The sequence below is a fragment of the Melopsittacus undulatus genome, chromosome 15, assembly GCF_012275295.1.
Source record: "Melopsittacus undulatus isolate bMelUnd1 chromosome 15, bMelUnd1.mat.Z, whole genome shotgun sequence".
Classification (NCBI taxonomy): domain Eukaryota; kingdom Metazoa; phylum Chordata; class Aves; order Psittaciformes; family Psittaculidae; genus Melopsittacus; species Melopsittacus undulatus.
Genome location: NC_047541.1, coordinates 4,372,304 through 4,396,557, shown reverse-complemented (window position 1 = coordinate 4,396,557; position 24,254 = coordinate 4,372,304). Strand labels below are relative to the sequence as shown.

General features: G+C 54.8%; 3 protein-coding genes across 3 annotated transcripts; all 3 read left to right on the top strand.

Annotated features, from left to right (window-relative positions):
• The first annotated feature begins 6,407 nt into the window (after window positions 1-6,407).
• NNMT (nicotinamide N-methyltransferase) lies at window positions 6,408-7,690 on the top strand. Its single transcript, XM_005143538.3, has 3 exons — window positions 6,408-6,618; window positions 6,852-7,059; window positions 7,150-7,690. The coding sequence occupies exons 1-3, from the start codon at window positions 6,459-6,461 to the stop codon at window positions 7,583-7,585; spliced, it is 804 nt and encodes a 267-aa protein (XP_005143595.2). The 5' UTR covers window positions 6,408-6,458; the 3' UTR covers window positions 7,586-7,690.
• Window positions 7,691-10,359: 2,669 nt separating this feature from the next.
• On the top strand, window positions 10,360-12,372 carry RBM7 (RNA binding motif protein 7). Its single transcript, XM_005143537.3, has 5 exons — window positions 10,360-10,490; window positions 10,575-10,737; window positions 10,985-11,078; window positions 11,197-11,290; window positions 11,663-12,372. The coding sequence occupies exons 1-5, from the start codon at window positions 10,398-10,400 to the stop codon at window positions 12,005-12,007; spliced, it is 789 nt and encodes a 262-aa protein (XP_005143594.2). The 5' UTR covers window positions 10,360-10,397; the 3' UTR covers window positions 12,008-12,372.
• Window positions 12,373-12,572: 200 nt separating this feature from the next.
• On the top strand, window positions 12,573-17,209 carry REXO2 (RNA exonuclease 2). The gene is made up of 7 exons (XM_034069519.1): window positions 12,573-12,715; window positions 12,799-12,882; window positions 13,091-13,168; window positions 14,711-14,822; window positions 15,541-15,649; window positions 15,928-15,981; window positions 16,691-17,209. Exons 1-7 carry the CDS (start codon window positions 12,593-12,595, stop codon window positions 16,818-16,820), a joined length of 690 nt encoding a protein of 229 aa, XP_033925410.1. The 5' UTR covers window positions 12,573-12,592; the 3' UTR covers window positions 16,821-17,209.
• Window positions 17,210-24,254: the final 7,045 nt, after the last annotated feature.

The following is a 24,254-nucleotide window of genomic DNA, read 5'->3' as shown; positions in this document are numbered from 1 at the left end:
ATGCCACAGCAGGGAATACTTACAGAGAATACATATTACTAGAGAGACTCAGCTATTCAAGCATCAAACTAACCTATAAATTGTCAGAGGAGAAAATTGGAGGAGAGGAATGGATGGGGGTTTGGGCACCGCACTCATCGGTAATACCGGGTTGCACTTCCCACCTTCCCCATCGCAATTCCCCCTGCCCGAGGAGTCACAGTCCGCGAAAAAGGGAAGGATGCCTCTAATAAATGTCTCCCAGAAATTACAGCCGAGCCACTACAGTACGGAGATGGCACCATTCATCTCCCACCATCTGCGCGGGCTCATTGGGCCGGGTGGCAGCTGCCTGCTCCTGTGCTTCTGCAGGGTGAGGGGGGTCCTCAGCAGCACCCAGCACCCCTCATCTCTCACTGCAGCCACCAAATCAGGCTTTCACTTGCCCCATGCACCCTGTTTCAGAGGGGAAGCCCCATATAGGAAAGGATTTCCTGCTCTGGGACAGAGCAGGGCCATCTCCCAGCATCTTCTCCCTTGACTGGATCATGAACTGCTGAGTGGGGGCTATTCCATAACGGGGAGCATCCATCACCCCCTCGCCAAGGGTGACCAAGAGAGTGCTTTGCAACCGCTACCGGAGCTGCGCATGCACTGGGAGCGACATTCCCTGTTTTGGGAAGAGCGGCAGTGATTCCCTGAGGTCAGAGTGCTTCCTAGAGGCAGAGCTGGAGAGTGCCCAACGCTCCCTGCCTCCCACCAGCACAGCTCCAATCATCCACGGCTCCCTCCGAGCCGGCTACAGGTTCACAGACACAACCAAAAGTGAGCTCCAGGTAACAGCTTGCTACACACCTTGCTTAATAAAGTGTCCCTCCTGTATTTGTCCCTTTCCCCAGTGATTTTGGCTCCATACCTTACCAGAGCACCCTTTCACCATCCCTCCTGCACAGCACTGACCCTGCTCCTGGGAGGCAGCTGGGATGCTATAGAATGAGGGGAGTGGGCTGAGGAAGAGCTCCCACCCCACGTCTGCTGTGAAAGAGAGAGACCAGGTCTGTGTGGGTGCAGCTGGGTTTATGCCACCAGCTCCAACCATCGCCCATCTCCAAGTGAAGGAAACCTTTGGTTCCTTTATGAGGAAGATGCAAGACGCCCGTGTTGAGAACAGGCAGCCTCGTGCAATTAGAGCTGCTCATTATTTTAAGTGAGACTTGCCACTGTTTCCAAACCCCTGAACAAGAGCAAAGCCAGCACCGAACACAGGATACCTTTAAGGCTGGCTCAGACAGTAAAATCAAAGGCAGCCTGATGCTGACAGGTCTCCCTGCCTGCCTCCACCTGCCAAGAGGGAATATCTCAGTCACCTGCACCCAGAACAGGACTTTGTCCCACTTCCTGCCATTGATTTATAGCCTGTGAATTAGTGGGGCCCCAGAGATGCTCACATCCCACATGTTCCCACCACGCGCCTCCCCGCACCCGGCACTGACATTTGGAGCCGTGGCAGCAGGTACCGGCACCGGCAAATGCTCCCATAAAGCATCGCTAATGGGATGCCTGCCATGGTCCCTGCTGTGGGTGCTGCCATGCATGGGCACCAAGGGGAGCACTGTGCCTGGCTGGTGGGGATGAACTCATGCATCCAATGCACTTAGGAGCTTTCAGCAGGGCAGTGGTGGGATGCTCAAAGGTACAATAAAAGGCACCCTGAGCTCAGTGCCATGCAGCACCCCATGCCACTGAGCCACAACAACCTCCCCGCCTGGTTCCATCCCTTTGGCAGAGGTCACGCTGCTGCCAGTGTCTCTCCATTTATCCCCAAAGCACAGCACTCCATTAATTGCTGCCATTCTGGACACCAAACAAATTGGCCCTAAATGTGTTTTTGCGAAGCAAGAAGTGTTTTGTTAAAAGGGGCCGGGAGGAGGGCGGGTTTTAAACCACTATCACCGTAATGCGATGAAATTACCATGTAGCATGCAGGGGGCTGAAAGCTGCAATTAATATCCCACACCTTTCCCAATCCTTTGTGTCATGACAGTGCTGGAAAAACAGCAGCTGCTCTGGGTCTGCATTAGGGACCAGTGTCTGCCCTCCCCTTGGACCCACAACGAACGCCTGGAAGCCAAGAACCTCATCCCCTTCCTCTACACACAGACAGAATCAGTGATGCAGGAGATCCCCATTTGTCTCTCCTTCCTCACCATGGATGTTGGCTCACTTCTAAAGGATAAAGGCACTGATGCCCACTTGATGCTTGGGCATCTGAGCCAACATCAGCCACATTCAGGGTGTCGAGCACAGCACATCTCTGCAAGCTTCTGTAGCCTAAACTAGAGCTACTCATAGCATTGCCATCAAAGAGCTCAGGGCAGTCACACGACACCAGCACTGAACCCAAAGGAACCTCTGCCCCATCAGCTCTACTGCTACCTGAGGAGTGAAGGAACGTGTCACCCTGCACCATGGTGCCTTCTCCCTCAGACATGCACTGGAGGAGCTCCTGCACCAGCCCAACAGGCTCCAGCACCCCAAGCAGCCCCGGGGCACACACCCAGCCAGCACCCCACTTGCTGCAGCCACCTTCCACATCCCCCCATGCCAAAGGGGTTTATTTGCCAGCTGGGGTATGAATAACCCAGCCGAGCATCCTGCTGCCACCCCCAGCCCTTCTGCAGAGCTCTGTGCTGTCAGGCAAAGGGAAGGCTGAGGCTGGAGATGAATCACAACGTGAATTCTAGGCAAGGTCCCATTAATGCAACTGCTCAGAGGCATTGCAGATCCTACCCTAGTACTGTAGAGATGAAAACCTTATTTATGAGTAAGATATATCTGCAGAGGGAGCAATAAACCACAAAGTGAAGTATGAAGGTTTGCAGCAAATGCTGTAAAGTTTTACACTCCCAAAAACTAGGAATAAAAGATATACCCAACCGAAACAAAGCGGATGGAAAGGGTTTCCACAGGACTGTAAAACAGCCTTGTAACAGCTAATTGCCAGTTCCTTGCTGCAGCACAGTGAGATGGAAGCCAGGAAAAGAGTGGTGTAAATCTCCATTGAAGAGCAGGAGAAAAGAAAGGGGAGCAAAGGGAGAAGAGCACCAGGAACATGAACCTTTTGTTTGGGATCCTCTGCATGGATCTGATTCCCAGCACTGCTCCCACTGAAGCTGCTTTGGGAGCAAAGCCATGGGGTGAGAGCGGGCAGGACCCCAGCAGCCTGCTCCTTCCTCAAGGACTTAGAACATAACTAAATCACATCAATGCCCACACAACAGAGACAATCAGGCAGCACCAGTGCTTGCGTCTGCCCCAGGAGGAAGTGGCACAGGGAAAGGCACAGCACCAGGGCGTTATTCCTCCAGGTCCAATGGGGAAATTCCAAGTGCAATGCTTTTGACCAAGTGAAATACAGGAACACCTGAAAGTGTTCTCCACAACCACCAAAGCAACCAACCAACCACTGCACTTCAACCCACCCCACCAGGACTCAAGGCATTACAACCAGCCCAGAAGCTTCCACCCTTGGAATCCTAATGATGCTTGCAAGAGAAAGCTGTGGAGCCTGCAAAAGCCCTGGAGAGGCTGCTACATTTCAGAAACCAAGCACATTTTATCCTGAAGAAGCACAACTGTCTCCACCTCCCTCAAACAACCGGTATTGCCAATGGAAAACTGTTGCTCCTTTCTCCATCAAGTACCTGAGCCTGGAAGTATTTGCTTTTCGGGTGCTTTCTTTACACACACCCCTGCAAACATGAAGGAGAGGAGCATCCAAAGCTCAGACCAGTAAAAAGCACATAAACCAGAGGACGCTTCTGCTCCCACCCTCTGAGCACCATTCCAGCACACCAGCTCCACTGTGCCTCCCGATATTCCTGCTGCTTCACTTACCTCTGTCCTGGGATGTGGGCTCAGCAGGAGGATGGGAAGGGTGCAGGGATGGGCTGGAGTATGCTGCACGGCTCTGATGCTGCTGCAAAGGCTGGGATGAGCTCTGGGGCTACTAAGGCTTAAAGCCAGGTCCCAGGTGGAGATCCCACTCTGAGACACAAGCCTGCTGCTTTCAGATGAGGTCTCAAGCATGGAAACAAGCTTTTCTCTCACAGCAGACACTACCAAAGCCCAAACCTCAACTACTATGAGATGCTGCAACTGCTGAGACCTCCCCCTGCCCTTTATAACTTCCCTGGATGCTGCTCACAGGTGATGGGATGAGGCCAAGGTGCTGCTCCTTAGGCTGATGGGACACAGCCCTATCTCATCAGGGAGGGCTTTGCTCCTCCCCTGCCCTCGGCACCTTTCTGCAGGCACTTCTCCTTTCTGTGCATGGTTTTTGCTCCCTGCAATGGCAGATGTTGTGTTACCCACGGCTGCAAGCGGAGCAGTGCGTTCCGCAGCGTGAATACCGGAATGCTGTTTGTATCCATCAGAGGAGCACTTAGGTGGAGATGACAATGGAGCCTGCGGAGCTCTAATCACACTGATAGAAATAAAAGTACGGGGGGGGGGGGTGTGTGGAAATCAGGCACCTGGAGCTGGTGTTTCAATGGAGGTGGAAGCACCAGCAGCAGAATGGTCCAGGGGGCCATGGAGTAAGGATCTGCATCCCACTGCCAGGAGCTGGGCATGCGGAGTGGGGCCATGAGATGCTCACAAACACCCCAAGCTGCTCCGGGTGCTGGCAGTTTACAGCCCCAAATCATGTCCCTCAATGAATGAAACAGGCTCTAGGGGCTGAAACTGGCAAACAGCACTGGAGACAAGCAGGAGCCCCCCATAGCAGGCAGCCACAGGGCTACGCTGCTTCCACACACCTCAGCTCAGCTTAAGAAGTCATCAATCCAGAGGCTGGAACAGGCATCTGCGGTTAGGCTTGGCTCTGGGGCTCAGGCCCTGGGCAGGTTCCCTGGGAATGGTTGGATGGAGCCTCCAGCGCTGCTGAGCTGGGAGGGAGAAGAGAGTGAGCCAAGGGAAAATAGAACTATGCCAGGAGGATTGAGAACAGGGACCTGCTCTGGGGTGGCCCTGGGGCTCATTCCCATCGCTAGCACTTCCCAGGGGCACAGACTGAAGCATCTCTGGGGTTTAGTATCTGATTTTTAGTATCACTTCGCTGCTGGCACCTTCCCTTTCAGGAGAGCATCCCCTCGCAGCCTGGCTTGTGTGACAGGCAGGATGTGAGCCTGGGTATGGTGTGCAGCTTCCTTGAGCTCTCCTCTCCTCCTCCTGGTCCCTTTGCTATGCTGAGGTGCAGGCAGCAGGGAGAAAACCACCGGCATCAATGGGGTTTATCTTAGGGCTTCCAGCAGCAAGGCTGGGAGTGCCCGTGTCTGCTTCAGGGGCTGATGTCCCATGGTAAACACAGCCCAGGTCTGCTTCCTGTGGCCAGGGTGCTCTCATGGGGTCCGTGGCTTTTAGCTGGGGTCTTGTCAGTGGAGTAACAGGGAGCACTTTGCTCTCAGGAGAAAACATTTTCAATGTGCTTATCTTTCGAGCTCACATCCTTTCCACGCTTCTTGTCATCATCCTCAGCATGTTCTGCATAGGCAGGCCTGGCAGTGCATGCGGTGTGGTGAGCAGGGTTTGTAAAACAATGTCACTTTGGGGTCTAAAATAGCGCTTATTTGGGGATGCGGCGGCGGCTCCTCTGCCAGTCACTCCTAATGCGGCTCTTTAGAAAACCCAAAGGCCAAGCCCATAGGTTTGGTCGGTAATGAGCCTAGAACTGTTTGATCATTGCTGTGCAGTGGGCAGAGGACGAGAAGCGTGGGACTCTGCTGCCTCTTCGTGGTGAGGACGGCGAAGGAGCCGCTACCACCGGGTCCCTTCCGTGCCACCGGGACACGGCGTGGGGCTGCCGGGGCCTGGCGCAGGCAGGGGTAGGGTCTGCGGCCAGCGCTGGAGGCAAAGCCCGGCCAGCAAGGCTGGGAACGTGCTGGTTACTGGGGACGGGGAGAGAAGCTTCGGTTTTCCAAGGAAAAGGTGGTAAAAATGAAAGCAACAAACTGAACCAGATCGGGAACGTCAGCAGGCACTTCCCATGGGCTGGCAGCGAGCTCTCCTTCACGCCAGGGCATCTAACGGCCTTAAAACTTCCTTGCACATCCTATTACCAAACACGCCAGCTTCAATCTGCAATTGAGGAGCAGAGGTGCTGGACGGGCTGATGGTCACGGAGCCGTGGGGCTGTGAGCGCCGGTGATGGCTCACACTGCTTCACTGCCGTCGGTTACTGTACAAACAGGGTGGGAATGTGATCCCAGGGAGTGCTGCTAATAACGGAGGCGTCCACAGGGAATCCAGGCAGGGTGGAGCTGAGTGCAGCAATGCAGTGTGGGAGAGGGCCCTGCTCGGGCATGGGAGCGTGTCCGGAGCAGAGGACACAGGCGGGGGGGGGGGGGGGGAAACCGAAAGTACACAAGGGCTGTGCTGCGTGCGGCAGGAGCAGTGAGCACGGAGCTCGCTCCGGAGGGATGGACGCTCCGGCTGCATTCACGGATGCGCAGTTCTACCAGCAGAGCTTCGACCCGCAGGAGTATCTGCGGGAGTTCTACAGCCTGAGCAGTGTGCAGGGGCAGCCAAACACGCTGCTCACACAGAGCCTCAGGAGCCTCTTCAATGTGTTTGCCCTGGGTGAGTATCCCACACACTTCCTGGAGCTGGACAGCCGCAGCCAGCGCCATTTGCAGGGCTGGAGGCTGCTGGGTGTGTGCCCCGCACAGCGAGTGGTTAGATATGTATATAAACATGCACACATACCGTGTATTACATACAGTATAGTGCATTATAGAGCAGGGATATCTGGCTGGATGTTGCTGTCCCGGGGCACAGCCTCACCGGGATGGCTTTTCCCTCCCCCACACCAGATGAGCTCAGTGGCCATACCCTGATAGATGTCGGCTGCGGCCCCACCATCTACCAGCTTCTGTCTGCCTGTGAGCGCTTCCAGGAGATCATCTCCTTGGACTACACAGACCGAAACCGCCAGGAGCTGGAGAAGTGGCTCAGGAATGAACCGGGAGCCTTCGACTGGAGCCCGGTGGTGAAATACGTGTGTGAGCTGGAAGGGGACAGGTGAGGCTGGCTGCCACCGGCCACGGAGCACATGAAGGTGCTGAATAACCTCATCATGAGCCTCTGTCTGTCTGTTTATTGACTTGCCAGGGAGAAGTGGGCTGAGAAAGAGGAGAAAGTGAGGAAGAAGGTGAAGCAAGTTCTCAAGTGCGACGTGACCAAAGCCAACCCCACAGCCCCCGTGTCCCTGCCTCCCGCTGACTGCATCGTGTCCACCCTCTGCCTGGAGGCAGCCTGCAAGGACCTGGCCACGTTCCGCAGTGCCCTGAGGAACATCAGCACCCTGGTGAAGCCAGGGGGGCACTTGGTGCTGGTGACAGTCCTCCAGGAAACCTTCTACGCCTTCAACAAGCAGGTCTTCTCGTGCCTCTACCTGGAGAGCAGCATGGTGGAGGAGGCTGTGGAGGGCGCTGGCTTTGATGTGAAGCTCAGCGAGGTGCAGCCGTATGTGCTCAGTGATGCCCGCACGGACTGCAGAGGCATGCTGACCCTCATGGCACGCCGGCGTGCCTCCACCACTGCATAGCACATGGGCTCTGGCAGGGGAGGCAGCGGTGTGCCCCGGCTCCTAAATCCTTGCCCATGAAACCCATCCCTTTACCTGACAGCAAATAAACTCATGAGTGCTCCGGTGGTGTTGTGGGATGAGATTTGTGCTGGGAACTTGTCCAAACCCAGACCCATTTCTGGTTTCTTGGCACATCCCATGTGCCTGCTGAAATGCAGGGGGAGAATGGGTGCTGTCAAGGGGAGCATCACATGGTGCACCCAGACAGGCCCCAGCTCCCGCAGGACCAGGGGTGCCTGCCCATCCTTCTGGGTGTAACAAGTGCTGGGGACAATGCTGTGGCCACAGCAGTCTTGACCCGCTGGGCACTGGCAGAGCTGCAGGGATGGGGCTCAGAGGGTTGGTGCATGGCAAGGATGCTCTTCCCAAAGCAACCTCCTCTGTTTGCAGCCCTGCTGGCCACACACAGCAGCTCTGCTGCCATTGCAGACAGCCAGACCTGCGGGGATTCAGCTTAGAGACACTCGAGCCAAGGCATTTTCAGTAAGACTTTGTCTCAGTGCACTCCACATGCCTCAACCTGCAGCAGCTCTTAGGGGCAGTGTGGGATTGGTGGCTGAAGCTCCTCCCTTGCTCATACCCACTTTCTTTTGGGGTAGTTTTGGTTCAAGAGTGAATATGGAAGTGAGACATTTTCCCACCCAATACACAGGCCAAGTCCTGTCACTGCCTTATGGCAGCAGTGAGGGAGTGTGAAACGGAAGGTTGGAATGAGTCACATTCCCCAGATGCTGTACAAAGTGCACAGGGATCAGTGGCACTTGCCTTCCTCTCCACCCCCTGCCTTTCAGCCTGTTGACAAGAACCTGATTAGAACCCCTCCACTAAACCCTCCCTGGAGACAGTGGTGCTCGTTTTCAGCACTGCCACAAGCACTGGGAACAACCTTGTTGCCCAGCTCCAAGACATGGAGCTGGACACCAGTGGTGGCTCAGAGGCTGCCCCACTCACTGCTTACCTCTGGATGTAATAGTTAATGCTGGAGAGAAGCTGCTGCTTCTGGGGGCCATAAAGCCCCACTGTGCCTGCCAGGGGTGCTGCAGAGGCAGGAATTCAGCAGCTGCTGCCACGCTCCCTGGAACACGCTGCTGCCTTTAGTTGCTGTTTAACTGTTCCAACATGGGTATCACCGTGTTTTTATGGTCTGCTTCAAAGCACAACGATTCCCTTCACAGGGAAGTTTGTAGCTGCAATTCCCCTTCTGTCACAGCCTGAGGAGGTGCTGAACAGCTCTCCCGGCCAAGAGCCCTGTGCTGTTCTGCTGCTGTGTGTGCCCTGTCTGAGCACACAGTTGTAGCAGTGAAGCAAGATCATGGCCCAAGCCCAGTGTGTTCAGTACCAGCCACAGGTGCTGGTTTTGGCTGCTCTACTCCCTCTCTGTGCAGCCTCAGATGCTCCACGGCTGAAGTGATGTGGTGCTTGTTTGCAGGCACATTGATGTGTCCTGGACCACCATGTCAGGCTATGGACACAGGGACACAGGAGGAGTAAAACACCCAGTGTCTCTTCCAATGCTGCAAACAGAAAGCAGAAGTGGCTGAAATCTCATGAGTGCCTGTGGATTTGGGGGGAAAACAGGCACTGAAGAAGTGTGGTTTGCCCCCCAAAGCAAAAAACCTTTTGGTTTTCCATTTTGCTGCTTTGAAGAGCAAAAAGAGCCCAAACCAGTAACACAAGAAGGGAAAAACAGTTCCCTGCTTCCTAACCTCGTGGTTTCTTGGGTCTGGGATGCGCTGTGCAATACCTGAGCCATCAGTACCTGCTGCAGGTCGAGGTTGGCTGCAGATGGGCCTGGCCTGGCCACAGGGTACCCGCTGCATGGAGCGAGCTGGTGGTGCTGTGAACATGGCACATACTCCCAGTGAGCCCAGTGGGACCCAGAACGCAGGAAGGGAAGAAAGCAGAGGGAAGTAAATGAGGCTCCAGGGAAATTAAGGCAAAGTGGGAGCCCTGGCAGCGCGAGGTAATCATTCCCTTTCTGAACGAGTAAGTGGTGAGGATCTAACCAGGCGCACACGATTAAAGCAGATGAATATAAATCCTAGGTGCGGCAGCAAGTAATGGAGTGAAGAGAATGAACAGCACCTCATTAACAAAGAAAACAGGATCCGCCGTAACGCAGCACAACCGAATGGGAGATGAAGGCTCAGTGTCCCCTGCCAAACTTTATCCAGATGGGAAATGCCCTGGGTTTACATCCCGCACCTTCCGAGGCAGCTCTGGGATAGCTGGCACTGGAAGAGCCGTTGGAGGAGGCACAGGGAGGCCTGAAACAGCCGGGAGAGGCTGCCCGGTCTAACCAGGGACCCAGAGACACCCCTTCCGTGACACCTGCCCTCCGAGCTGGCCATGGCACATGGGGGGTCCGGCCCGGGGGGCGCCTGCAGCGGCACCCATGGGAGACAAGGGGCAGGAGCCCCAGGGGCGGCCACCCCGCACCCCGGCGGGGATCCCGGGTCCCCCGCACACAGCCGACCGGGCCGGTCAAACCTCGGTGCCGGTTCTACCGGACGAACGCAGCGGCCGTGCCCTGCTGCGGCCGCGGTCGGTGCCAAGCGCACCGGGCTGCGGCGAGAACCCGGATTCACTGCGACAACCGCCGACCGAGCACGGCGCTGGGTACCGGCCGAGCACGGAGCTGGGTACCGGCCGTTGGTGCCCGGTCCCGGCCTCCGGTCCCGGCCACGCCTACGGAAGGGGCGTGGCGACGCACGCGCCGCGCTGACGTCAGGCGGGCGGTGCCGCAGAGCGCGCGCTCCCGTGCGCGGCCATGGGCGCTGCGGCCGAGCTGGACCGGACGCTGTTCGTGGGGAACCTGGACCCGCGCGTCACCGAGGAGCTCATCTTCGAGCTGTTCCACCAGGTACCGGAGCACCGGGAGCAGCCCCGGGACGGCGGCCGCCGCAGGACACACCTGGGGTGTAACGCGTGTGCTGGTCGGTTGCAGGCGGGCCCCGTGATTAAGGTGAAGATCCCCAAGGACCGGGATGGGCGGCCCAAGCAGTTCGCGTTCGTGAACTTCAAGCACGAGGAATCAGTCCCGTACGGGCTCAACTTGTTAAACGGGATCAAGTTGTACGGGCGGCCCATCAAGATCCAGTTCCGAGCAGGTACCGGCGATGGGGGACAAGGGAAGGCGGAAGCAAAACTCTGTCTGCATCCCCCTGCGGACAGCATCCAATGGTACCCTGCCTGGTGGGCAGGACAGCCGTTGTCCTGCTGGGCTGTGTGCTTTTGCAGGTCACTGGTGAGCCTTAAGAGCTAATGAAGCCTGGGGGAAAAGCATCTCGCACGTTCACTTCTTCCCCAAGTGCTCCCAACGTGTTTCCCGGTCTCAGAACGTTTGTTTCTCTGCAGGGAGCAGCCACGCAGCTCAGGAGTCTTGTTCCCCACACGGCACCACTGGCCCCAGCCCCTCGGGTGTGCCGCACTCAGTATCCGCCGGCACCAGGTATGGGTCCCGGTGTTTAGTTTCCAATAGCAAAACACAGCTGTGATGCCAGTGTCCCCAGGACTCCTGTAGTCTTGTGTTTAAGGCTGACATTCCTCGTGTTTCTCTTCTCCTGCAGATATGACAGGAGTCCTGATGGCATGGTACCAGCGGGGTTACCATCAACGCAGCGGTCTCTGCCGCCGGCTGACAACCTCCAGAGGAAGGCGATGGTATGCTCTCCACTTGTCCTAATGGTGGCTGTAGCTGGCAAGTGATGCACGATGGTGTTGTCTCTGCTTTTGAGCATTTGTTTCCTATAATGACCCTGAGAGGTTGTGGGAATGAGGTTTGGGGGGGGTAAGATGGAATTATGTTTCCTGCTGCCGAGATGGGTGACATGGGGGGGGTGTTGAAGTTTAAGAGTGTTGCTGTAGTGGAAGCAGCCAGTAACAGCTGCTCTAAGGTAGTGTTTAGCTCTGTTTCGGAGCCAAAGCCCTTCAATTCCCTTGTATTTAGAGTGGGATGAAGGCCGGTTTCTCCACCACAGAATGGCTCAAGCAAGAGCACCAAACCCACTGACCTTTTTCCTCTTCTCCCCACAGCTGAACAGTGCCCTGTGGCAGCAGCCTCACTTCGGGGGCAAGTACGAGCAGCCCGGCTTCAGCCCTCCCGGCTACCAGCCCCCTGCGCACAGCTACCACCCCACACTGGGCTGCCCGCTGCCACGGCACCCAGAGCTGCTGCGCAAGGGCCGGCTGGGCACCCACCCCTACCACCCCGACGGGCGGCACAGCAGCCGCGAACAGCCCCGCTTCAGGGAGCGTGACCACGAGCACGAGCACCGCTACCGCACCGGCAGAGAGGAGCCTGCCTACGACAACCGGCACCGGGATAGCTGGAGCCACGACTACCGGAGAGAGCCCAGGTGGCACCCGGCGCGGCATTAGCCCCTCGGAGGGGGCTCTCATGGACTCCATGGCACAGAAAGTGCAACCCCTTTTGTAGCAAGTGTATGTGTGGAACCCCCCCCACACAACCCGACAGTGTTACCTTTTACTGTTTGTACAAGTCCCGAAACCGGCACCTCCACTTTGAACGTATTAATTGTACCTCAGGGTTTTTTATGGGGGAACCAGTGGTCTGGAGCAGGCACAGCCGTTTGCGGGTGTGATGGAGAAGCTGCCAATGCCATTTGTGTTCCATGGGAAGGCGCCACGTCTGTTTCCTGGTGTCTTTAATATCTCTGATGGTGTCACCGGTGCAGAACCCTCGAGTGTCTCAGAGAAAAGCATTAAATTCTCCCTGGAAACCCCCCGTGTGCCAACTGTGCTTTCCCTTCCCTCGGAGCCTCCTCTACCGCTAGCGGGGGGGGGGAGGCCGCGGTCCAGCTCGGCGCAGCCTCACTCCTGATGCCCCCACGACTACAACTCCCAGCATCCCCCGCGCCCGCCCCCCGCCTGCCCGCGGGTCGCGGCGCCGCGGGGCCTGCCGGGAGCTGTAGTTCGGCGGCGGCGCTTTGCGGCCTGGCGGCGATGCTGGGCGGCAGCCGCGCCGGCCTGCGGAGCTGCGGCTGGCGGCTGTGGCGGGGCCGGCGGCGGGCGGCGGCCATGGCCGGCGGCCACATGGGCCAGCGCATGGTGTGGGTGGACCTGGAGGTGCGGGCAGCACGGGGAGGGAGGCGGCGGGGGGGACAGGGGAGCCGCGGCCGCGCTGACGGGGCCGCTGCGCTCTGTGGCAGATGACGGGCCTGGACGTGGAGAAGGACCAGATCCTGGAGATGGCCTGCCTCATCACCGACTGCGACCTCAACGTGCTGGCCGAGGTGAGCGGCCCTGCGGCCGGCACAGCCCTGCCGGCTCCCGGCGGTGCTGGGGGATGATAACGGCGTGGGGCGGCCCCGGCCCTGGGCAGGGCTGAGCCGCCGCTTCACGCCCTCAGAACGGCCGCTCCTCCGCCGGGCCCTCTCCGGGTGCAGACCGCCCGGTTGCAGGCCCGGGGGTGTTACCTTTGTGGTGTTCTGCTCCTGCCAGGGCCCGAACCTCATCATCAATCAGCCCGACGAGCTGCTGGAGAGCATGTCCGACTGGTGCAAGGAGCACCACGGCAAGGTAACCCTCTTACGCTGTAATTCCCCTCTCTCTGCCGCGGTGGGAGTGATGTGGCCTTCAGGATGAGGAGCTGGGGTACAGCCACCTAAAAAGCTGTGCTGGGCAGTTTGCAGTCAGGGGATAACGAACAGCAGACAGTAAGTATCACCCCTCGTTTGTGCTGCGGAGCTGATGGGTACTGCGTTGTCCAAGGTCTCACGTGCAGCTGCAGATTGCATCCCAGAACCTCATCCAGTGTCTCAGCCGCACGATGGCCTTGAAGTGGCCCTTGCCTCTTAGCCTGGTTTTGGATCAGTTAGAACAGTGTGGGAGATGCTGTGTGGGCTGCAGCGGCCGGAGCAGCAGCTCACAGGGGAGCTGCAGGCAGGGTGAGACAGGCGACTCTGCAGCTCCTCTGGGTGAAGCCTGTTCTGTGCTGCACAGAATAAAGCAAAACCATTCCAGTGGGGAAGGGGAAGGTGTTGCTGCAGTCCCAGCTGCAAACAGGCACGGGATGGGTGTAGAGTAGCCCAGAGCCGACAGAATGCACATTCCTTGGTGCAGATTCAGGTACCTGCAGGATAAAAGAGGTCGATGTGCTGTGAAGAGGGGGGTTGTTGTTTCTGCCTGACCCCTCAGCACTGTCAGGTTTTCACTGAAAGCTGAACTTCAGCAGCAAGGGATTATTCTTATTAGTTCTTCCAGCCACCGAGGAAAGCCTCCTCCTTGCCAGCAGCAAGAAAGCGAGCGGATTTTCCAATCCCTGATAGAGAATTGAAATTCAAGTTACTTTTCAATTAAGGCTGAAGTCTGAGGATGCTGTAAGTCCCCCTCCCTCTGGCACATTGCTCTCCCCGGGGAGGATTAGCAGGAGTTTGGAAAAGGAATATTAATTTACCGTGCTGGGTGCGTTTCCCCTTCCCCAGCGGAGGACTGGAGCTCGGCCGTGCTTCAGGAGTGGGCTGGAGACGGCAGCGCACGCAGCCGCTGCTCCTCAGGAGCTACTTACTTTTAATTGCCTAAGAAAAGCGAAGCAATTAGAATATAGATGAAAATGCAGCCACATAATGAATTTTTTAACCACCACTTGGATCTGTCAAGTAGAGTTTTGCGGCACAGGCGTGGAAATATATAGTGCAGCCAGATGGAAATAAATCACTGCGAGCGCGTGCAGCAGGTTTGACATTTAACTGGTGGGAAAGGGGGAGGGAATGTTTCTGATTTATAGGACTCTTGGTAAACACTTGAGCAGGGTCCTGATTCTTTGTGTTGGTTTCTACCTCTGTGCTGTGCTGGGACAGGTGAGTGCTGCTTCTGAGGCAGGGAGGAGCAGGACACTCCTGGGTCACCCAGGTGCAGGCGGATACACGAGGCCTCTGTAACGCCTCAGTAACTGAGAAGCACCCCCAGAAATGACAGCCCCCAGGAACAGAGAGCCCCCAGCCGCCAGCAGTGGCAGTGTTGTGAGGCTTATGCTGCAGCCGCCTTAACTCCTGTTGAGTTTTACTTTCTGGGAGGATTTTCATGTGTTTACCGTTGATGACACCTGGCTCTTTTTTGCAGTCTGGCCTTACCAAGGCTGTGAAGGAGAGTAAGATATCCCTGCAGCAGGCGGAGTACGAGTTCCTGTCCTTCGTGCGGCAGCAGACCCCACCGGGCGTCTGTCCCCTCGCAGGTACACGTGTTCTGTCTTACCCACAGCGACAGTGGTGCTGGTGTCTGTAAGGCAGGTCAAGTCCTGCTCAGTAAGGAGGGGCTAAGCCAGGGCATCACCCATTGTGCTGGCTCCCATCACCAGTGCAGGCTCCCTAAAGTGGCTGTTGCACATTGTTGCGTTTCATTTCTTTTGTGCATTAACATTTCTGTGTACACTTGCAATTGAGGCAGGCAGCCTAACTGCTGAAAGCTATCTCTGAGCATTGAATCCCAGCAGCAACCCAAAGGAGTCTTCTCACAGTGGTGGAACCAGACATCAAATACAGATCTTCCCATTGTCCTGCCACAACGTTCCAGCCATTCACATACAGTCTTGGGACTGGTGTTAAGTGAAATTAATACCAGGGCCCATTTTCCTTCAGCAGAAATGGTGATGCTTGTGTAAATACTTGTTACACAGGTAAATACTTGGATACTTTTACCTGTGTGACAGAAATGGTAGGAGCAATCTGAATTATTATAGAGGAATTAAGTATTTACACCATGCCTGAGCCCACAAGGAAAAGCTGACAAACCTTTGCAATCATATTTGCTAGAAAAAGGGCTAAACAAGCTGCTTGGGAATAGCTTGTCCTACCCCTCATCTCTGCCCAGCTCGCTCAGCCGTTCCCCTTAGCTGTCATTTGCAGGAGCTTTGCAACATCGCTGAGCTAACATCTTGTTTTGTGTCTCTGTAGGTAACTCTGTTCACGCAGATAAGAAATTTCTTGACAAATACATGCCACAGTTCATGAGGCATCTTCATTACCGGATCATCGACGTGAGCACTGTCAAAGAACTTTGCAGGTCAGTGTTCCCTGCAAGAACCAGTCCTGTGAGGGATGATCTGGGGAAGCCTGTTCATGTGGTGCTAATGATGCTCTTCTCAGATGAGGTTGAAGGCTGAAGGGGCAGGAGGGCTGCTGCCAGCTTTCTCCTCCTGTTGTCTGTTCCTCTCTGGTGGGGGCACAGGATGAGCCCTGAGCTGCTCCAAGTGGTGCGTGCTGGGGTTTGCAATGGCAACAGGCCCACAGCAACCACCTGATGTGTTTTTGAATCCCATTTCCCTTTTTCCCCACTTACAGACGCTGGTATCCAGAAGAATATGAGTTTGCACCAAAGAAGGCGGCTTCTCACAGGTGAGCTTGCTGCTTCTGTCTGTACTGGAGTCGTGCAGGGACATCCCAAGCAGAACATGGAGCTTCCTTTTGAGTTGCAGGCACGCTGCTTCAGGCAGTGGTGCTGCTGTTCCCCATTTTCCTGTCTGAAGCCTGGTTAGTGTAGGGAAAGTGATTATTAGAACAGTTTCAGGAGTTCATTGTGTCAGGGTCCTGTTTGGTGCTTGGAGCTTTGACTGTCCTAAGAGGCAGTGGGAAGGAGTCACGGAACCTCTGCTCTGGCACAGTGATGCTGGGCAGGCGAGGAGGATCAGGTACAAGGAAAGGAGGAATGACTGTTGTGGTGGTCTCCACTGAAGTGGTGGGTGGGTGTCTGTTGCACAGCGAGGTCACTGCTTCATATGGACCTTGCTGTCTGGTGCAGCAGAACAAAGCAGGAGCTGGAGCAGGTCTCCAGGGCCCCCATCTCTTGTCTCAGATTGAATTGCTTTTAATAGAGGAAGCTGGAGAACCTGTTAGCGTTCGGGAGCTTCCATGTCCCACGGTGCCATAAACTAATAAGCCGTGTGTTCCTGTCAGTGCTGCTGGACTTTTATTGCTCTTCATGTAGCTGAGGCTGCAAGGGCTCTTTCGATTTCCAATGGAGGTGTGATCCCTGCCTGCCAGAGCCGGGTCTGTTAAGCCAGAACCAAGATATAGCTGGAGATGACCCTTCTCAATTCTCTTTCAGAGCACTGGATGACATCAGGGAAAGCATCAAAGAGCTTCAGTTCTACAGAGATAGCATCTTCAAGAGGAAAACGGATGAAAAGAAAAGGAAGCTGATAGAGAATGGAGAAAGCGAGAGGAGCGCCAGTTGATCGCTCGCCTCTCCCTGCAGCCCATAGCAAATGCTTAGAAGCATCTCCTGGTTCTTTTCTGTTTGCCAGCTTCTTGAGAAGCTGTGCCCTTTCCTTACCTTATTTCTTATCAGCTGTTAACATGCAGGTGGAAGCCCAAGTTACCTCTGCTTTTCTGTTGGAGGATGGAGTCAATGCGTGCAAGCCTCAGCAGTGCCCTTGTCTGTCTCCTAGGTAAAGCACATGGCTTGATCCTCCTCTTTGCCCAGTTTTAGATGCAGTCTTTCCCAACACAGTTAAAATAGAGTTCTGTTGAAAGATGGTGTGTTTGTGCAGCCTTGTTTTTGCGCTCACTGTAACTGGGTGAACTGGTGTTTGGTAACTTGGCAAAAGAAAATACTTTGGGAAGTGATTTTCATTCTACAGACTGAGCTCTTTGCTAAGGACAAGAAGGGGGGTTTCCTCCTCCATGGATGAAAGCATGGGCAGCATTGCCACGAGCACTGTTAGCGGGCAGGTCACAATGTGGCTGGGTGTCCCTTCTCACCATTAGTTGCTGCAGGACATTGAGCAATTCCCCAGCACCAACATTTCCTCTGTTTTCCCCTCTTCAGTTCCCTCTCTGGTGCCTGGTACTGCCATTGCTCCCTCAGCAGTGTGAGTGAACAGGCTAAAAACTGAACACTGTGTAAGCTTCACATGAAGCACCCAAGGGGGCACATTGATTTAATGGAAGTATAAATACTGAAGCTATTTGCGTGCTCAGTGTTTCCTACATGGGTTAGTACATACACTCCCATATACACGATGACAGCCACAAGGTGCTGTGCAGGCTGTGATCTGTCCTGGTGGCACATGGGCAGGTTTTCCCTCCTGTTACCAATATCACCACAGCCTCTCACATCACCAGAAATGCTGCCTAAAAGACAACTCATTGCCAGCAATAAGCGAATTTGCAAATCCCCACATCAGCTCACAGGACTGGCCATTAAAAACATCCTGCCCCTCCTAAACAGAGTCAGTTTTAGCCAACAGCACAGTGGACAGAAAAACTCTTAGCCCCACGTTGCTTTTGGGGAGGCATTTGCTGGAGGAGATCCCCCTCTCCCTGCTGCACTGCACCATTGGTCACTGCTACCACCAACCTGCTACCAGCCACCCCAGGGAGAGTCCTGCCAGGCTACGAACCAGAAGGGTATTAAAGAGCACATGGGGTGTATGTCTCCCTCGTTTGCTTTTATTACAGGTATTAATAATAATGACCATCTGAGGCTTCTCAATCACTCTGATTATTTGAACACCTGCTCTTCTAACCATGGGAACGGTTGTTCCTGGAGAGAGGCCATTAAAATGGTTAATGGGGCAAATAAATGAGTCTTTGAAACATCCCTCTCCTCTGCCACCGATGCTGGCTGAGTGGGAAATGTGGTTCCTTTATTTCCTGCACCCTGGTACCTGCGGGAGGGCTCGGACCCCTCTGGCCACTGGTTCCAAGGGGCATCTTCAGCAGCCTCCAGCCCTCCAAGCCCACACACTGTTAGGGGTTATTTGCCACAGCCGGTGCCTGTGTAGATGCCCAAGGAACGGAGCTGGATGAGACCAAGGCCACGCGGTGCACCCAGCAGGAAGCTGCCTGGAGCCACAAGCCGGCAGGATCTGCTTTGTCTTTGATTTCCGTTTTGTTCGTTTCCCACTTCCCTTTGACGGCTCCTTCCTGACCCACTTCTCCTCCTTGTCATATTTTATTCCTTTTTAAGGGGCTTTTATTTTCCTCAAAACACTTCTCTCTTATAGGGAAATCTGCCATCTGTGTTTATCCATTTTTAAACGTTGTTTATTCTGCTTCTGAAGCCACGGTGCTGTCTGAGGGGGTTTTATCTGTTCCCTGCAGTAGCATCCCTGTTTCTGCGCTCCGGCATCCTTTGAGGTTCTGATTTAGTCCTAATTTGTCACACGCCTCGGCAAAGCGGAGATAAAACCCACCAAAGCAGGTGGCACTTGTGAGCAGCAGCGGAGCCCTGTCCTGCACTGGGCTCGGGACTCACTTCATCAAAGTGCTGTGTGAAAATACCAACTGATTGAAATGGCCTCGCTCATAAACAGCCAACCACAACACACAACAAAGCCCTGTCCATGCTAACACGAGGACACCTCTTCCACAGGAAGGCTTTCCATGCCCATCCTGGATCTCACCCAGCAATGTGGTACCCAGGCTGTGGCTGCATCGGCGCTCCAGCCTGCCTGCAGCCCCTGGGAATGGTGATGTGAGTAACAGTGGATATTTGGACATGGTAGTTAAGAAAGCAGAATCACCTGAAGGCAAACACACAGTGTGCTTGGGTTTTTCAATTTAATTTAATAAATTATCTTGGCTCCAGTAATTATTTATTTGAAACAGGAATTTGCTCAGAGGCCCCAAGTTCTTTTAATATTACATTAATAATGTAACCACAGATTACTGGTACAATTCCAGAGCAAGCTAACGGACTGCAGCACTTACCCCGACCAGGGTTTGAGCCGTTCTCACACTGAGCACACGACTGCTCCAGCTGGCGCACCCACCCTGGCGCAGCAGAAGCATCATCTTGCAGTTAAGCATCACCAGTAACCCCAGTGCAGCCTGCCCCAAGGCGGAGGTTTACTGATAAATAAGCAGGCAAATACTGCGTGCTTCCCTTTTCCAGCCATAAATCAACATTTCCCCCACGCTCTATCAAGCTTTAGTTATATATATCTGACAAAAATACCCCAAACCCAAAACAACCCACCCAGACAGCCAGAACAGTTGCTGACTGGCTCCAAATCCTGTGGGAGGTTTCAGCACGCTTAAAATCCCACTTACAGTTCCCACACCAGCTCTCTGTCCATGTTAGTGACAGCATTCTCACCCTCCTCACACACACCACTCCGGAGCAGCACTGACACCTTCCACGTCCCTCCACAACCCTCTGCTTCCCTCCCTGCACCTCTCAGTGTGCCCATCCATCCTCTCTGTACTACCTGGGTGCAACCCCCCCATCTGCATGCACAGGGGACAGGGATGCTGCAGCAGCCAGCGCTGGCACCGGTGCTGCTGCACAGGCTCAAGGTTGGCAGAAGAGAGCCTGGAACAGAAACCCTTCACACAGGTCCTTTCCCATGTGTCTTTTCCCTCCCGCAGCAGTTGATGATACCCTTTTACTGGAACAACTCACTGCTGCTGACAGATGAGCTTTCAGGAGGGTGAAATCTCCGTGACACTTTAAGTGCCCTACACGACAAAACAAGGACGTGCAGAATTACCCCACCAGTATTCCGTGTAACACAACCTGTCACAAAGCACTGTGCTGTGAGGACAGGCCAGCCCAGCCTGCCTGGGGCAATCCTGCCCATGGAACAGCCAGCATGGGCAGAGGGAAAGGGGAACAGAGGGAAAAACATGGGTTATGGCGAGGAAGAACCTCCTGAGGAGGATGGAGCCTCCTTCGGGCATAAGGGAACCGGCGCTTCCATAGGCAGAGCTGCCTCTTCCTGCCCCTCAGTAATGGATGGGAGCCAAGTGGCTGGGAACTGCTGGGTGCTGAACTGATGCTTTAGGTGTTGTGCTGACAGAGCTCAGTGCTGTGTGCGGGATGCCGACTGTCAGTCAAGTGCCAAGGGAGGTGGGGAGGGAGAGGTGACGGTTGGACAGACCCTCCCCAGCACTATCAGGGAAAAGGGAATAGGCACAAGCAGCCGGATGCAGTTAAGAGTGGGATAGAGCCCAACAGAGAAATTATTGTGATGACTCCAAAGGGCCACACAGCAAATGAACGATCCATGTGCAAAACCTTCAGCACTTATAATAGGAGGCGCCTGCCCATTGCAGATGCTCTCCTCAGAGACCCCAAAGCTGTGCCTGGGCTGGGACACGAATCCCTGTTTGTGAGCAGCTCCCCATGCACAGTGCAGCCCAGGGTGCCTGTGCCTCCCAAGCAGTGCTGCTCCCAGCCCACGGTCACTCCCTGGGGCCACCCACAGCACATCATGGGATAAGAGTTTCCCAAGGACTTCTGATGACACTGCACACGAGGCAGGATTCACCAGGGCTGAGCCTCCCTCTTCCTCTAAAGCCAATGTTTGCAGAGGGATAGGTAAAGGAGAGGGAACCACAGAAATGATTGCCAGTGCAGATCAGGCTGCAGGAAGCAGTCACTGTACCCAGCTCTAACCCAATGCAAGGTCTTACTGAGTGAAAAACAAAGCCTTTCCCCTGCACAACTCTAATGTAATGAAAGCACAGCCTGCATGAAGGCACAACTGATGTCTCCCTGCAACTCCCCTGGCCACAGCTCCTCTCCGCACTGCGCCAGCTCCGTGCACTGCACCGGAATCAAAGCAAATCAAGTGCAATAACGTGTGCTCCCGACCCAGGCAGACACGACCGGAGGGAGGATCACGCTCTCCAAACTTTGCAGAAGGGAAATGAAGCGCAGAGAGATGAAGTGACCTGCTTAAGGTCGCATGGGGAGTTTGCAGAGGAGCCAGGAACGGAGCTGAGATCTCCAGGGTCCTCATCTACTTCTTCCACTGCTGCACATCCCTTCCTCCTTGCCTCTGGATAGCCCAGCTAAAAATAAAACTGCATTTCCTTTCCCTTTAGCAGCAATACGACTTCAGTGAGGAAGTCTGTGAACTGCCTGGGCCGCAGCATCACCAGGATGCTGCTGTTTGTCTGCACTGCTCCCATGCTCTGTGGCCTTAAGGGATGTGTGTATGTATATACATTTGTTTGCATGTATTAATTAGGTAATGCGGCACTTTCCTCCCCAGAATTAAAGCAGAACCTCTTCACCGGCCCCTTTGAGGCAAATCTCTGTCACTTCAGAGGAACTTTCATTGCCAGCCAGCGCTCTGTGGCTCCCGTTCACATTGTTCCCTTCAGTCGGAACAAAACTCCTCCTGATAATGGTGCAGAACAAGGCTTTTGGTCCCCAGCGCTGCCAAAGCCTGTGCTGGGATACCAGAACTGCCCCCCTTGCAGCGCGGGGAGGGCAGAGAACCAGGAGATGAAGGCTTTGGTTTGCCAGTGCAATCCGTGCCATGTGAACCAGATGGGAGCTTCCTTTGGCTTGTGGCACATCACAACCTGCTGCTGCCATTGTCTGCTGGGAAGCTGGGATCGCTGTGGGATTGCCTCTCCCTACCCCTGCCTCCTTCACCCTGGAGGTGCACAGGCTGCAAGGTCAGGCTACAGAGCGCACCCACAAACACCCTCCTGTTTCCCCCACACGAGTTTTGATGCTCAAACCTCTGCCTACGGACACAGCCCCAGGACACATCCCTGAGCCCAGCACAGCCCCAAAGCAGCCCCAGGCAGGCTCCTGACACATGGATGCTGTTGCTGCGTTTGGTCTGGTGGTGTCTCCCGAAGACAGAGCTGCAGAGCTGCGAGTGGAGGGAGCGGGAGGAAGAGCGGCTCTGTTTAGGGAGCAGGACAGAAACACCACTGGGAGCTCACGGGTTTCCCTTGGATGGCTATTGTAAGGCGGCACAGCTGCTCTGGTCAAAGGGAGGTACTAAAGGTACGTATTATCCTTCCAGGTACAGTCCCCTTAGCTTCAAAGTGGAATGAGAAGATCCTGCAGGAATGGAGATTGTCTTGCTCCTCATTTGGAGTAGGAAAGAGGAGCCCTGGTTGCATCCCTGTGCTGTGGAAGTGCCTGCACGAGCCCTGCCCCGTGCCATGGAGAAGGTGAGCATCCCACTGCTCCAATTCCCATGTGTCAGGCATCATCATTCCCACCTTCTCCCCTGCTTCCTCCGTGTGTGCCCAGCCATCACCAGCCCTCCTTCAGTGATGTGTGAACTCCGCTGCTCCTGGCTCACCCAAGGAGCATCCCATCAACAGCATCCTATGGGAATCCACTTAAACACACAGATACACACCCAGGTAGAAGGTTCCTGCAGCCAACCCAAGCCTACAGCAGCTCAGCTCTCAGATGAGCTCAGCCGAGGTCTTTCTAGAAGATCATCTCTCTCTAATGGATCCCCTTTAATGTCAGGCAGCCAAAATGCAAACAATATGTGTTGGAACAATTATTTCCCTTTCCAGAGGAACAAAGTTGCCTGGCCTGGGCTCTTCGTTGTGTCCTCTGCTGTGTGCTGTAATTGCCCTGAGATGCTCTACCTGGGGAGAGCCTTAATACATAATTATATACCATTAGCGATGAGAATAACATGACAACTGCTTTGGATAATCAGGCAGAGCAGTGGTGCTGCCAGTCTCCTAGCTACCACAGGCTCAGAAGCACGGGTCTCATTTTGTACGAGAGGGCACTTTGGAAGGACTGTTTAAAGCCGATAATGGAAACTGCAGACACACAGTCCCGGTTCCACAGGGCTCGGATGCAAACCAAAGGGAAGATTCACCACAAAGGCCAACCGACCAGTACGGCTTTATATTAAAACCAGAAGGAAACAAAACAGCGGATTGGGAGCAGAGTTAATGCAGCAAAGGGGAAGCAGCCTTCAGAAGTCATGTTCATGGATACCTGGCACTGATTTAAGGACTCCAAGAAGCCATCCCTAGGTAAACTCTTCCCACAAGGTATGGTTCTGCCTCTCCCTGCTCTGCTCGAGAGCCACATGCTGCCAGAACCCCCATCTCCCCCTATAACCAGGCTGAAGACAAGTGCTCCCTTAGCCAACCCTCTCAGCACATCTCACCCAGTTTCTTTTTCCAGTCAGTTTTCAACACAGAGACTGGGTTGAGTCCACGGTTTTCCAGAGCTGTCAATTCCCACTTTCTGGAAACTGCCATTACCATTTGACCGTGTGAACCCCACGTAACTGCAGGTGGGGACATGCCAAGATCAGCCTCACAAAGCCTGAAAAGGTCTTTCTTGTCTGAAGCACCAGGGCTCACATCTCACCCACCTCCAGGACCTTCTCCTTTCTCCTCTCAACAGCAGGACCAGGTTTAACCCCATCACAACAGCAAGAGCAGCGGCACATGCAGTGTCCCATATTTAAGGGGGATACACCTCGACGCTGGTCCTTCTCTATGACAGACAGCTGTGCAAGAGTAACAGCACACCCCATCAGCAGGCTGCCAGCATCCCCTCGATGCCCTGTGCTTGCAACAGCACGGTCCAGCCGGCCCCACATGAGCTTTGGGACCTCATCTGCTCCATCACCCCCCTCCAGCTCTCCCCCTTCAGAGTGTTTTCCACCCTGAAGGATGGGACTGTCAACCCGTCCCTGGTGAATAAAGCAAAGCAAACAGAGACCTTGGGAAGTGCTCCGAGTCCCAAGGACAAGGCTGGCTGCTGCCAAGGTCACAGGCACGGTGATATTCATCTTCATTCCTCACCATCCCCATCCGCAGCCTTAGCCAGAGAGAACCGAGCCGTTTCCGAGCTGCGCGTCTTTAAAGGATGAGGGAGCACAGGATGGTTCAAGAGGAGATTGCTTCATAAGACAATGGCTGAGCTG